The sequence below is a fragment of the Anabrus simplex genome, chromosome 10 (assembly GCF_040414725.1).
Source record: "Anabrus simplex isolate iqAnaSimp1 chromosome 10, ASM4041472v1, whole genome shotgun sequence".
Taxonomy (NCBI): Eukaryota; Metazoa; Arthropoda; class Insecta; order Orthoptera; family Tettigoniidae; genus Anabrus; species Anabrus simplex.
In genome coordinates, this window is record NC_090274.1 from 30804862 (window position 1) to 30818426 (window position 13565).

The following is a 13565-nucleotide window of genomic DNA, read 5'->3' on the forward strand; positions in this document are numbered from 1 at the left end:
ATAACAATGTATGAAATTTCCTTCTGTTGTGTTTCTTTCAATTATAATTAATTATAGTACCTTAATTTAAGTAAAACAAAAAATAATTGGTTTAAAGAAGTTCAGAATGATTTAGAAGAGCTGAATATTACAATGAAGCAAATTGAAAATAGAGAAGAAAAAAGGATTCTCAAGAACAAACAAATAAGATTGTCATTAAAAACTGTACAACACCAACAATATGTCATATCTGATGAAGAAAGGTCAGCCAGAATGAAGAGGTTTTGGGAAAGGAAGAAGATGATGCAAGCTAAATCTTCAGTTAATTCTTTGTTAACATAAATGTATTTGGGTTTGATTTAAGTGCTCCAATGTGGGCATAAACTATGCAGATAAATAATTAATGTTTGTTTTATAGTCCTGGACCTCAATGGTCACTCACTTTGTAAGGCAGATGCCGATTTCAGATTAATAAAAAAATATGCAAGGAAATGCCTAGCCAATTCAGTCTTCCTTTCTACTTCTTCTTTACCTAACTCAATTTGCTGTTAGTATCCTAGCTTCATTCCACAATAATAATTCTGTGCATTTTAAAGAGAAATGACCAAGTATCGCCAGACCTGAGTTCGTCCCTCTCTTCTATCCACTTCTGAACTACAGCCTGTGAATGAGGCTCCTCTTGTGCTTGGTGGTCCTCGATGAGCTGTGTCAACATCTGCAGCCAGTTGATGTTCTGCTTGAACTCGGGCTGGTTGAGAGTCTCAATCTCGTGCTGTGTAAAAAGCAATCAATTCAATCAGTGCCTCACACAATACTTCTTAACACTGTCTGACATAATTACTCAGATACTGTCAGTTATGGCATAAGAAGAAACATGCAAAGGTGTGGTAATATTTCAGTCACAAGTGATAGTGCTTTTCTAAAAAGAAATTATTTTTAAAGACATCCATAAAGAGGGAATGTTATAGACATGATAATAAGATTTTGCCATGTCAGAAAACAAGGTGAAATTCTTTATGTTTCACAGGCTTTGCTCCACGTCTTCAGAAGAAAAACTCTTCTATTCACGAGCAAGATTTCCTGATAATGAAGGTTTGAATTTAAGAATGCTTTACTGTTGGTCTATAGTAAGTGATACTCTCTCGTATGTCACTGGATGACTATAGTGCGTTAGCCTTCCAAGTTCTAATTAAAATGTTCTAGTTCCATTGTATGTGTGTGTGTGAATCAGGCATGAATGTGATAGAAGAAATAAATAAATAAAATGAAAAACGGCAATGAAAGACTGACAGGATAAAAGAACAGAATAGAGTTGAAAATGGAAAGAAAAGTGTGTAGGAGAAAAACAGAAAAATGAGTTTGAGTAAGGCGGGGGCGAAAGAAGACTTACTACTATGAGGTTGAAGACAAGGAAGTGAAGAGAAGTACGAATAATATCGTAACATGTGTACGCAGGTTATGAAAGTAAGACCCATAGCACATAGCCTAGAGTGATCTCTCTAGTCAGTCTTTTGTGGCCCTCTTTTATTTTTTAATTATTTCTTCTACCGCATTCGTTCCTGATTCGTCTGATGACCTTGCTGTTTACTTTGCACGCACATACAACAGAACAAGAAACATCTTAATTGGAGCTAAGACGGTGTCGTCACCTCCCACCTGCAAGGCTAACGCACAGTGAGCCAGCCATCTAGTGACGAACGAGAGTACCACTTACTATACACCAAGAATAAAGCATTCTTAAATTTAAACCTTCATTATTGGGAAGTCTTACTCGTGAACAGACAAGATTTTCTTCTGAAGATATAGAGCAAAGATCCCTGCGAAACATAAAGAATTTCACTTAACACGGCAAAAGCTTCTTATCATGTCTAGATTACGGGCCGTGAAAGCATCTATATGAATATTAGGAAAGAATGTTGATGAATAAAATATTACTGAAAGCAATGTCTAATTTAATTTCATTTTCAGACTTTCAATTGATGGTATCAATTAAATACTCCCAGGACCAAGGCAACATTTTGTACTTGTTCTCAGAAGCCAGACAATTTTAGTGATTTTTCAAAGAATTCCTCCTCTGTAACTACTCAATGGATCTTAACTTGTGATGCACCAGTGCAGACCTGTACATTTTTATTCTACTCACTGCATTCAAAGAGTTTGAACAGTGCATAAGCATTGCTACGTATTTATCATTGAAAAAATAGAAAGCATTTCAACCTATCTGTTGCTCTATTAATGTTAAATGCAGATATATCACACATTAATTGCCCAAGGGGCTCTTAACTTGGGGGCATGGGTCGACAACCACAAAGCCCTTAGCTGAGTCCTGGCACTGTATCCACTTACTTGTGCTAGGCTCCTCACTTTCATCTACCCTATCTGACCTCCCTCGGTCAAATCTTCTTCATTTACGACTGCAACGGTATTAGGTTGTGAAGCCGGACACCTGGCTGAACATGACGTACAAGTTCGTGGCGCCCTCTATCGGTAATGCTGGAATTCAATATGGTGTTGGCCCACCCTTAGCCTTGATAACAGCTTTCACTCTCGCAGGCATACATTCAATCAGGTGCTGGAAGGTTGCTTGGGGAATAGCAGCCCATTCTTCACGGAGCGCTGCACTGAGGAGAGGTAGCGATGTCGGTCAGTGAGGCCTGGCACAAAATCGGCGTTCCAAAACATCCCAAAGGTGTTCTATAGTATTCAGGTCGGGACTCTGTGCAGGCCAGTCCATGACAGGGATGTTATTGTCGTGTAACCACTTTGTCACAGGCCGTGCATTATGAATAGGTGCTCGATCGTGTTGAAAGATGCAATCACCTTCCCCAAAGTACTCTTCAACAGTGGGAAGCAAGAAGGAGATTAAAACATCAACGTAGGCCTGTGCTGTGATAGTGCCACACAAAACAACAAGGGGTGCAAGCCCCCTCCATGAACAGCACGACCACACCATAACACCACCGCCTCCGAATTTTACTGTTGGCACTACACATGCTGGCAGATAACATTCACCGGGCATTTGCCATACCCACACCCTGCCATCGGATCGCCACATTGTGTACCGTGATTCGTTACTCCACACAACGTTTTTCTACTGTTCAATCGTCCAATGTTTACGCTCCTTACAACAAGCGAGGCGTCGTTTGGCATTAACGTGCGTGATGTGTGGCTTATGGGCAGCCGTTCGACCATGAAATCCAAGTTTTCTCACCTTCCGCCGAACTGTCATAATACTTGGAGTGGATCCTGATGCAGTTTGGAATTCCTGTGTGATGGTCTGGATAGATGTCTGTCTATTACATTTTACGACCCTCTTCAACTATCGGCAGTCTCTGTCAGTCAACAGACAAGGTCGGCCTGTATGCTTTCATGCTGTACGCGTCCCTTTACGTTTCCACTTCACTATCACATAAAAAAACAGTGGACCTAGGGATGTTTAGGAATGAAGAAATCTCGCGTACAGACTTCTGACACAAGTGACACCCATCACCTGACCACGTTCGAAGTCCGTGAGTTCCGCGGAGCACCCCATCCTGCTCTCTCATGATGTCTAATGACTACTGAGGTTGCTGCTATGGAGTACCTGGCAGCAGGTGGCAGCACAATGCACCTAAGATGAAAAACGTATGTTTTTGGGGGTGTCCGGATACTTTTGATCACATAGTGTATTTCTGATTTAAAGGACAAATGCAGGCATTTATACAAGTGGAGGCACATATTTCCCCTAGTGCGCCGTCACTGCAGTGTCCTACATAGGAGTCTTGCAGTAGTGTCACAACGGCACTCTAGTGCCAGCGTCTTGAAAAGGTGTAGCAATCCAACTGATGAGCCCACTGCTACACTGGGGCGAAACGCCGTTAATTTCACAACTGAAAAAGCCTAAAGAGATTAAATGTTTTTAACATTTGCAATCGACGAAATTAAATTAGTGTTTTCTTCTAGGAAGCTTATTTCCCATAGCATTTGTGGCATCACAATCATGGAGGCATTACGCACACTCTTCTTCAATACATTGTTTGTAATAAGACTACAGCATTTATTGTGGACATCCTGCTTTATGATACTCCAAAGAGAATTCTCTGGGGAGGCGAGATCTGCGCTTTGTAGTGGACATGACAAAGGTGAAGGAAGGTTCACACGTCGCCGACCAATCCACTTTACGATAAGCTCAAAACAGAAGGACAAGGACAATATCCACATCTTTATACATTGCCATCAGCTCTTTCCTTATCTACCCAAGCTCTTCCACATCCATTTCTTTACACCTGCTTGGTCTGCTTTGGAGCTTCATCAAGACGGCAATCATCAAACACTACTTGACAGGTCATCAGTCTCGATGTATGAAGTGTGGGCGAAGAAGAAAATCTGATAAACATGGGTAAAAGGAAGTGGCACAAGGTAAAGACGAAATTAGGTGGTAAAAGACTAGGAACACTAGACAAAAGGAGAAAAGGAACTCAAACGGTCAATGTAAGTAATGAAAATGAACAAACGGGTGTAAGATCAAGTCAAATATAGAAAGGTAGAAACATGAACAGGAATGCATAATAGGATAAACACAATGACAGGTCAGCATCCAAACTGAGAGCAAGAGGAAAGGAGGCTAGGACATTCTCCATATCTTCATACCACTGCCAAACATATGGGCTCTCTCCTCATCAATTCCAGTTCATATTCTTCGTTGCAGGAGGCAGCAAAATAGTTAGTCCATCACTGGAAGATGGCTCATGGGTCTTTCAGGATTTTTTATTTTATTTTTACAACTGGCCTTCTGTCACACCGACACAAATAGGTTTTTATGGCAACGATGCAATAGGAAAGGGATAGAAGTGGGAAGGAAGCTACCAAGATTTAATTAAGGTACAGCCCCAGCATTTGCCTACTGTGAAAATGGAAAACCATCTTCAGGGCTGCCAAGCACAGCTAACTCGCCCATTCTTTGATAACTTTTCTTACCGGTACAATACTATACATTATCCAACAGTCAAATAGAGTTATATAACAATAATAATCATCATGTTATTTATTTTATGTCCCACTAACCACTTTTCTGGTTTTCGAAGGCGCCAAGGAGTTCTGTTATGTTTCAGTAAATCTACCGAAATGAGGCTGACGTATTTAAGCACCTTCAAATACCACCGGACTGAGCCAGAATCGAACCTGAAGGCCAACGCCTCAACCGTCTGAGCCACTCAGTCTTGTTCAAATAGAGTTTTCTCGCCTGCAGTGTTTTTTTGATTGCCCAACTTTCAGCTAAAACTTTAGCCTCAGAAATTACAAGGATCATATCTGAATACTTCAGTCCTAGCACAAATTCCTGTAGCTCCTTTACACTTCTGACATCTTGGTAAGTCTTCAATCTGCACACAATTGCTTCTCCTCTTCTTTTTCAAGTAGTGTGAACTTCTGAACAACAGGGGTTGAATTCCAAAGATGACAGACAGCTATTTGTAGAGTAGAGTGCATAGGAAAGTGAACTGTCCAGGTGGTTGAAGGAAATATCCAGCAGTTAATTCCCAAAACAAAGAGACTAGGAAAGAAAGAATATACAGTATTCTGACCTGTCCTTGCATCACAGACTGTCTAGAATCAAGATAGGTTTTGACACTTGCTTATTCCTTTCCAATACTACACTGTCTAGAGTCTATAGGATGGTTGAAAGATTTTTTAAAAATCCACTAGGAGTATTGGAAATTTTAAGTTTAAATGCACATTTTGGCTTCAATTTCCATATTTGACAGTTTCCACTCAATCTAGGATGATTTACGTTACATTTCACGAACAAGTCAGTGGGCTGGGATAATTTTCTGTTAAAAGAAAGTTTCTGCTTAATGGAGAAAGGTTTTACTGTATTCCAACATACCGTTAGCTCGTTGATGATGGCTCCTGTTCTCCAGCCATGTTCCAATGTAACATCAGCCAAGTCACTGTACGGATGATCACCAAAGTAGAGCACCTGTTCACCTCTCCAGCCTGTCATGTCCTCGAGCTGCTTCAGTGTTCCCTGTCTCATAAAAATCACAATGTCACAATGCAGGATATTAAACAATGGAAAAAAAAAAAAAAATGAAATCACGTATGGATTTTTTAGTGCCGGGAGTGCCCAGAGACATGTTCAGCTCACCAGGTGCAGGTCTTTTGATTTGATGCCCATAGGCGAATGCACGTTGTGATGAGGTTGAAATTATGTTGAAGACGACACATACACCCAGCCCCAGTACCAGCAGAATTAACCAATGATGGTTAAAATTCCCGATCCTGCCTGGAATCGAACCTGGGATCCCCTGACTAAATGCCAGCATGCTAGCCATTTAGCCATGGAGCCGGACATATTAAACAATACCACGTCAGTACAAGTGTGAGAAGATGACGGTTACATGTCGAAGAACTTTCTGGGAATCTTTTACTGCGTTTACCACAGCAAATGCCATTTTCTCATAACATTACATGTGGTATTTGTGTACAGTGAAACCTTTATAACATGCAGTTAGGCAGGACCAAGGTAAACAATAAAATACAGTAGAACTTGGTTAATTCCAAAGTTTTAAATTCAAATTTATGAAGATTAGAAATATTCTCATGGACCCTTGACATTCCTAAACAAGACAAAGTTAAAAATTTGTGTTTCATTCTAATAACAAATTGTGTAATTCGAAGTAAAAAGACCATACTGGAACTCTTATATTTTCAAAAAATAATGTTCGGGGGTGATGGAACACTACCTGGGTGGGAACCTTTGATTAATATCTGGTATATTAGGAGGTTTATTGAGCAAGGGGAATTATAAAAATAAATGGACAAAACCTTGAAATTGTGGAGAGCTTCAAATACTTTGGAAGTGAACTGATGCAGGATGCATTTTACTGGAGCATGAGAAACATAATGTGGAGGAGGGAAGTACCATGAAGTATAAGATGTACTTCTGCCCAATACCGGTACTGACATATGCAGCAGAGGCCTGGATACTTACAAAAAGAGAGGAGAATAAAACCCAAGCCAGTGAAAAGGAATTTTTAAGAAATATGATAGGAAAGACAAGATTGGACAGAGTAAGAAATGAGGACGTCAGGAAGGTAATTGGACTCGGAAAGCTTTATGGCAGAATGGAGAGGGATAAACTTAAGATGTTTTGGACATGTTAAGCGGATGGTAGAGGGAAGGATGCTACGTGGAGGATGGAAACCTAGCTGGAAGGAAGGAGGACAAGAGGGAGACCCAGATTATGGTGGTTGAAAATGATCAAGAATAGTATAGTAAGAAGAAATCTGGACTGGAACACAGTTAAGGAGGAACAATGGTGGTTGGACAGACGAAGATTAAAAGGTACCATAAACATCCCAACCTGGTGGGAGAAATGGATGATGATGATGATGATGATGATGATAATGAATAGCACTTATTATGCAACTAAATTCAAAGAAACAAATCCAAATTGCCAGCTTTTTTTCAAGCTGAGAAAGATTAATATTGTTTGTAGTATATTTTTAAAATCTGTAGGCCTGTGTGTCTTTTATGACAAAATGCCATCAGTTTTAAGATCTGTTACTGGTATTGCTACTCTATATTCTATTGCTATCAAGCAACCACTGAATAAGCAGAGATTATTTTCAATTCGGGATTTGGTTTAAGTATACTGCATGATATTGTTTAGTTTATTACATAAAATGAATTTAATTTTTTAACCCGTGGTCAAACTCAAATAAGTGTTATAGATCTTTTGTGGAGAAAGCTACTTTTACAATACTGGAAAATATTTATTCCTTTTTAGAATGACATCATTGGGACATGTTTTGTCTCTCTCTAAGAAATATCTTCAGCCATTCAAGGAACAAAAACAAATAGCAAAGATACATATGCATTTCTAAAAAAACACTAAATTATTTCTTGAATAACATGTCTTAGTCTCCTTGAGTTCTAGTCTATAGACTCCAGTCAATTTGCCACTGTTATAGACATACACTTCAAAAACACACGTGTCAATAAACATTTATCTAAGTAATAATAATGCCATGTGGCCTACGGAGAGACCTAGTGCAGGCCTTTATGATTTGACTTCCGTAGGCGACCTGCGCGTCGTGATGAGGATGAAATGATGGTGAAGAAGGCACACACACCCAGTCTCCATGCCACGGGAATTAACCAATCATGGTTAAAAGTCTGGACCCTGCTGGGAACCGAACCCTGGACCCCTGTGAACAAAGGCCAGCACGCTAACCATTTAGCCATGGAGCTGGACAAAATGCAAACTCGTGTCCGCATGCTGAGGCGGTGCAGCTCTTTTCAGGCACACTCCCATTGGAGATGAGCTGCATGAACCATTCATTCATCCATTCATTCATTCATTCATTTCAACCACATCCCAGCACTTCTGCCATTCTTAAATTTCTGGCAGTACCAGGAATCAAACCCGGACCCCCGAGGACGGCAGATAATAACACTAACAGTTACACTACAGAGGCGGACATTTATCTAAGTGAACACTCAATTAATTACGAAGATATGTTCTTTGGATCTTCAGAAAAGATCATAAGAAGTATTAAACGTAACAACAAGTTATAAAATTGGTTGCATTGTCTTTAAAATCACAAGCCGGCCAGGCCAAAGAAAGACAGACGAGGAAACTTCTTCATTCAACGTATAAAGTTTTCAATTACACCAAGTCCAGCAATTCAACTCTTAATCAAAATACTTTGAGAAAAGTTCCCCTGTGAATTAAGCCCAAGCTAGAACACCAAGAACCTGTCGGCCAAGTGTTGGAACTATATTTAAAAATTCAATTTAGCAACTACAATGCCTTAGAAACCTATGATTTTAAAGACAGTAGAGCTAATTTTATAACTTCTTGTTACATTTAATTTTTCATTTGATCTTTTGTTGAAGTTCCAAAAACCACGTCTTCATAATTAACTAAGTTTTCACTAAGATAAACACTTATTGACACATTTCTAAATTGCATGTATGCTTTTAAAGTGTATGTCTATAACAGTGGCAATTTGACTAGAGTCTATAACTCAAGAAGACTAATGCCTATTGCTCATGGTAAAATGTTTCGTAAAATTTGCTGTACAATTAATTTTATAAAAATTTGTTGAAAAGAAGTTGTGTTGCTCACGGTAAAAAATTATTTTATAAAATCTGTGGAAGCATCAGGATGGCCATCTATGAACTCACTTCTGAACTAAGATGTGTATGTGCTGCCATCTAAAACTTTTAAACTAAGGATCAGCTGTTCTCAACGAGCTAGCTGTTCTACTTATAGTGTTTTTGAGAGTATGGCTCCAACAAACAAAGCAAAACTTGCTGCTGCTTTAGCTGCAATTATATGTTGTACAATGGTAAAAAGGAAGAAAAGAAATGCCAGGAAATGCTGGACTAGGGACTGGATCAAAAGAAGAGAAAAAGGTAGAGGATTGCTGTCCTTGGTCGAAAATTAGTTGAGGTTAGAAGACCAGCATTCATGTAGGAATTCGGCGATTGTGTTTTCTGCCTCTCTTCTTGCATTTCTGTTGTGATAAAATGGCGTTTTAACTTCGTACAAACAAGGATATTTCTGGTATTCGTCCAGTAAAACACTAACAGTTTCCTTAATCCTCCCGGATCCTGCCATTTTATAAAGGCGTGTTTGTTTACAATCGAGCTTCGCAATCTTCTCACGACGTAGCGCCAGCATCATCGTGATGTCAGCTTCGGTGATTGGTTCGTTTCGTAAAATTAATTTTACGGAATAGAACATGTCCTATTTTATGAAAAGTTTTATCAAAGGATTTATAAAACTTGAATTTGACCGTGAGCAACAGAAATTGTATAAAATTAAATTATTGTACAATAAATTTGACAGAAAATTTTACCGTGAGCAACAGGCATAAGACATGTTATTCAAGAAATAATTCAGCTATTTCTTTCTGTTCCTTGAATGGCTGAAGTTGTCTCTTAGAGAGATGAAACATGTCCCACTGATGTTATTCTAAAAAGGAATAAATATTTTCCAGTGTTGTAAAGGTGGATTTCTCCTTTAAAAAAAAAGATCTTTAACAATTGTTTAGTTGAGCTCCTTTTCTGGATCCTTCAGGTTCAAATTAACCAAGTTCTGCCATATTATAATTTTTTTTTTTTTTTTTTTTTGTTATGCTTGAAGCCATTTTCCAGTGTCGACTTAGTGAAATGCAATAAAAACTTTTCAGTCTGTCAAACACACAGCAATTACAATATAAATTATAACACTATAAACATACCTGTAAAATACACATGATCTAGACTGCCGATGCTAAATCCTTTGTCACCAAACACTATTTCAGTGTTATAATTTATATTGTAATTGCTGTGTGTTTGACAGACTGAAAATTTTTTATTGCATATTATAAAGAGGTGATGTTTTTTCTGTATCAGCATCATTGCTCACTACCTCTTGTATCTGATCAAGCACCTTGAAATATCAGAACTCTCAAACAGAAGATTCTCACCTCATAGTAAATTTTCCCCTTCTCCAGTTTGTGAACACGGTCCCACAGCTGGGTTCCGCTCTTCTTGTTGTATTCTCGGAAAGGTCGGGATTCATCAGTGAAGAACTTGGGCTTTCTTGCCTGAACGATGATGACATCAAAGAAATCGCACCAGTCTTCTCCCACCAAAAACTTCATTCCGCGATCACTATAAATAATAATACAAGTTTCTACACAAATACTGTTCAACTCAAAATGATATAATTCATCAATTACCACCGCATGTGTTTTTCTTCTTCGGTGTTTTTTTTTTTCCCTAGGGGTTTTATGTTGCACCGACACAGATAGGTCTTATGGCGACGATGGGATAGGAAAGGCCTAGGAGTTGGAAGGAAGCGGCCGTGGCCTTAATTAAGGTACAGCCCCAGGATTTGCCTGGTATGAAAATGGGAAACCACGGAAAACCATCTTCAGGGCTGCCAATAGCGGGATTCGAACCTACTATCTCCCGGATGCAAGCTCACAGTCCCGCGCCTCTACGCGCACGGCCAACTCGCCCGGTCTTCAGTGGTTTAAGGTGGGAACACACTATTGTCACTTCACGTTGATGCTGTCACCACTGAGCAAGTGGCTGTGAAGTTTAGGTCACATAGTTATCAGCTTGCATTCAGGAGATAGTGGGTTCAAACCCCACAGTCAGCAGTCCTGAAGATGGTTTTCCGTGGTTTCCCATTTTCACACCAGGCAAATGCTAGGGCTGTACCTTAATTAAAGTCACAGGAGGAGGAGGAGGCTGCCATCTTGTTTTGTAGCCTCTAAGCTAGCTTTCTCCATATAAGCCTGTGTATGACCGCCATCTTGTGTAGTAGGCACCCTTAGCCAGCTTTCTCCATAAGAACCTATGTATAGCCGCCATCTTGCGCAATCGCCCATAGCCATCAACTTTTTCTATAAGAATCCATGTATAGCCGCCATCTTGCGCAAGCATCCCTAGGCCGACTTATAATAGCAGCTGCTATCTTGCGCAAGCGCCCATTGCCGGCATCTTTTTCCATAAGAAGCCGTGTATAGCCGGCATTTTGTGCAAGTGCCCCTAGGCCGTCTCATAAGAGCAGCCGCCATCTTGCGCAAGTGCCCCTAGGCCGTACATAAGGAGCAGTGTATAGCCGCCATCTTGTGCAACTGGCGTCGGAAAGGGCATCTTGCTGTAAAATTATGGCCCTGTGTAGTTAAGACTCCACCATATTCTTACTTATGTCAATCCTCATTGTCCTACTACTTAAAACAATGTCTGGAGAGAATCATCATTGTCCTACTACTCAAGATAGCGTCGGGAAGGGCATCTCGCCGTAAAACGACGTCCTGTAAGGTTAAGCCCCTCCAAGATAATGACTGTCCATGTCGAGAAGGGCATCTAGCCGTAGAACTAAGGTTAGGCCCCTCCATGAGGTTAGGCTTGCTCTCTTAGGCGTCGGAAAGGGCAACTAGCCGTTAAAGTAAGGTTAGGCCCCTCAAGAGGACTGGAATTTCAAATTTCGTGCCACCATAAGGTTTAGTGCCATAAAGACAGCAGCACTGAGGTTAGCGATGCTCTGTTGTTTAAAGATGGTAGCTGTCAGCTTGACAGCTATCAAAAAAGCACATGGCTTTGTTTACAAACAAAAGCATTTGGCATTCGAATTTTGTGCGTGCCGAATTCAAATTTCCCGCGCTGCTGACGTCAGCAGTCACGTGACCTACTCTACGGCCTCTGATTGGCCCACTGTGGGGTGCACTTAGCTCTACTGCTGTAAATTTCTCTGCAACATGGAAAAACAAAGAATCAGTTTTGATGATGATGATGATTATTGTGTTTTAAAGGGGCCTAACAGCTAGGTCATCGGCCCCTAATGGTATGAGGTGAAACAAAATGAAACGATAATTAAAACTTCAAAATTTATCTAGTGACTAAAATCTAAAACTAATGATGATGAAAAAATTACAATGAATCCTAAACAATCAGTGGATCCAATTCACAATGCCCCATATTATGAGATGATGCTTGTTGTCCAAAGGGGTCCAAAATCCAGATCACTCACCCCTCATAACTGTACTAATCACAGGTAACACAGACCCATGGTGTTTCTCACATAAGGTGGAAGCACTCAAAATTTTTAAAGTCACATCAAAAATGGTCCATGCAGCAATGCTGTGATGACACCATGTGTCCTTGTTAATTATGCAATAAGCCTAAACACATGTAGCCAAAGATATCTACAAAGTAGATGAAACATGTTCTACAATTTTTAATTTGCCTTAAGCAAATAAACAGTATTGATCAGGTGAAACCATTGTGTTTTTCTAAATTCTTTTTACAGATTCTTTGGTTGTTTCCCTCTTATTAGCCTCTTAGGACATGCAGGGAAATAGAGTGTCCCGATAAATCAAAAGAAATATGTAGCACCATGATCGACGTCCAGCAATATGGCAGCTGATCCAGTACACAACATTCCCATGCCATGTCACAAGATAGCCCCACCTATCAAGATCTACGTCCAACATAATGGTCGCTGATTTAGCACACAATATATAAATATTTGCAAGATATGTATTATGAGAAAAATTCTGCTGCCGTTGGTGATATTACCATGTATTAGGGGCTCTGCTGTGACCTAGATGAAACACCAGTCAAAGACAGTGGAGACTCATTTAAAACACAGCGTCATTTGTGCCTACTGCATACAAAAAGCAATGTTCTGGCACACAGTAATAACATGAGAAAGATGATGATGAAGACAGTAGAGATAGTTGACAAACATTAGTTGCCTAGTTATCATGGTGTCAGTTTTCTGTCCACACAAAATTGTCTATGCTAAATAGATTATATTATTTCCAGATACACCCCCAATCCAAAAGTCTAAGTCTATAATTTCAATGTGAGCTGTTTGATTCCTGTACAACTTCTTGATGATTTTCACACATATACTTTCAGCTGATATATGAGGATATCATGTTTAACACTGATACAAAGCTTCTCCACAATCAATGAAGGAAGACAGTTTGTTGTTGGTCAAGAAATTGTTGAGCTAAAACTCGGACAGACACCATGAGAATTTGTTTTTGGCCATTCTCACTCTGCCTTTCCTATCATTCTTCTCAAGTATTTCA

The 13565-nt window shown here is 39.7% G+C and overlaps 1 protein-coding gene across 1 annotated transcript in view; it reads right to left on the bottom strand.

Annotated features, from left to right (window-relative positions):
- The window catches only part of Nt5c (5' nucleotidase C), a 52241-nt gene that overhangs the window by 14305 nt on the left and 24371 nt on the right, over nt 1-13565 (bottom strand). The window contains exons 6-8 of the mRNA XM_067154522.2: nt 10440-10626; nt 5843-5983; nt 600-751 (exon numbers count right to left, since the gene is read on the bottom strand). Of these exons, the coding sequence (XP_067010623.1) occupies nt 600-751; nt 5843-5983; nt 10440-10626 (480 nt within the window). The remainder of the gene's footprint in view (nt 1-599; nt 752-5842; nt 5984-10439; nt 10627-13565) is intronic.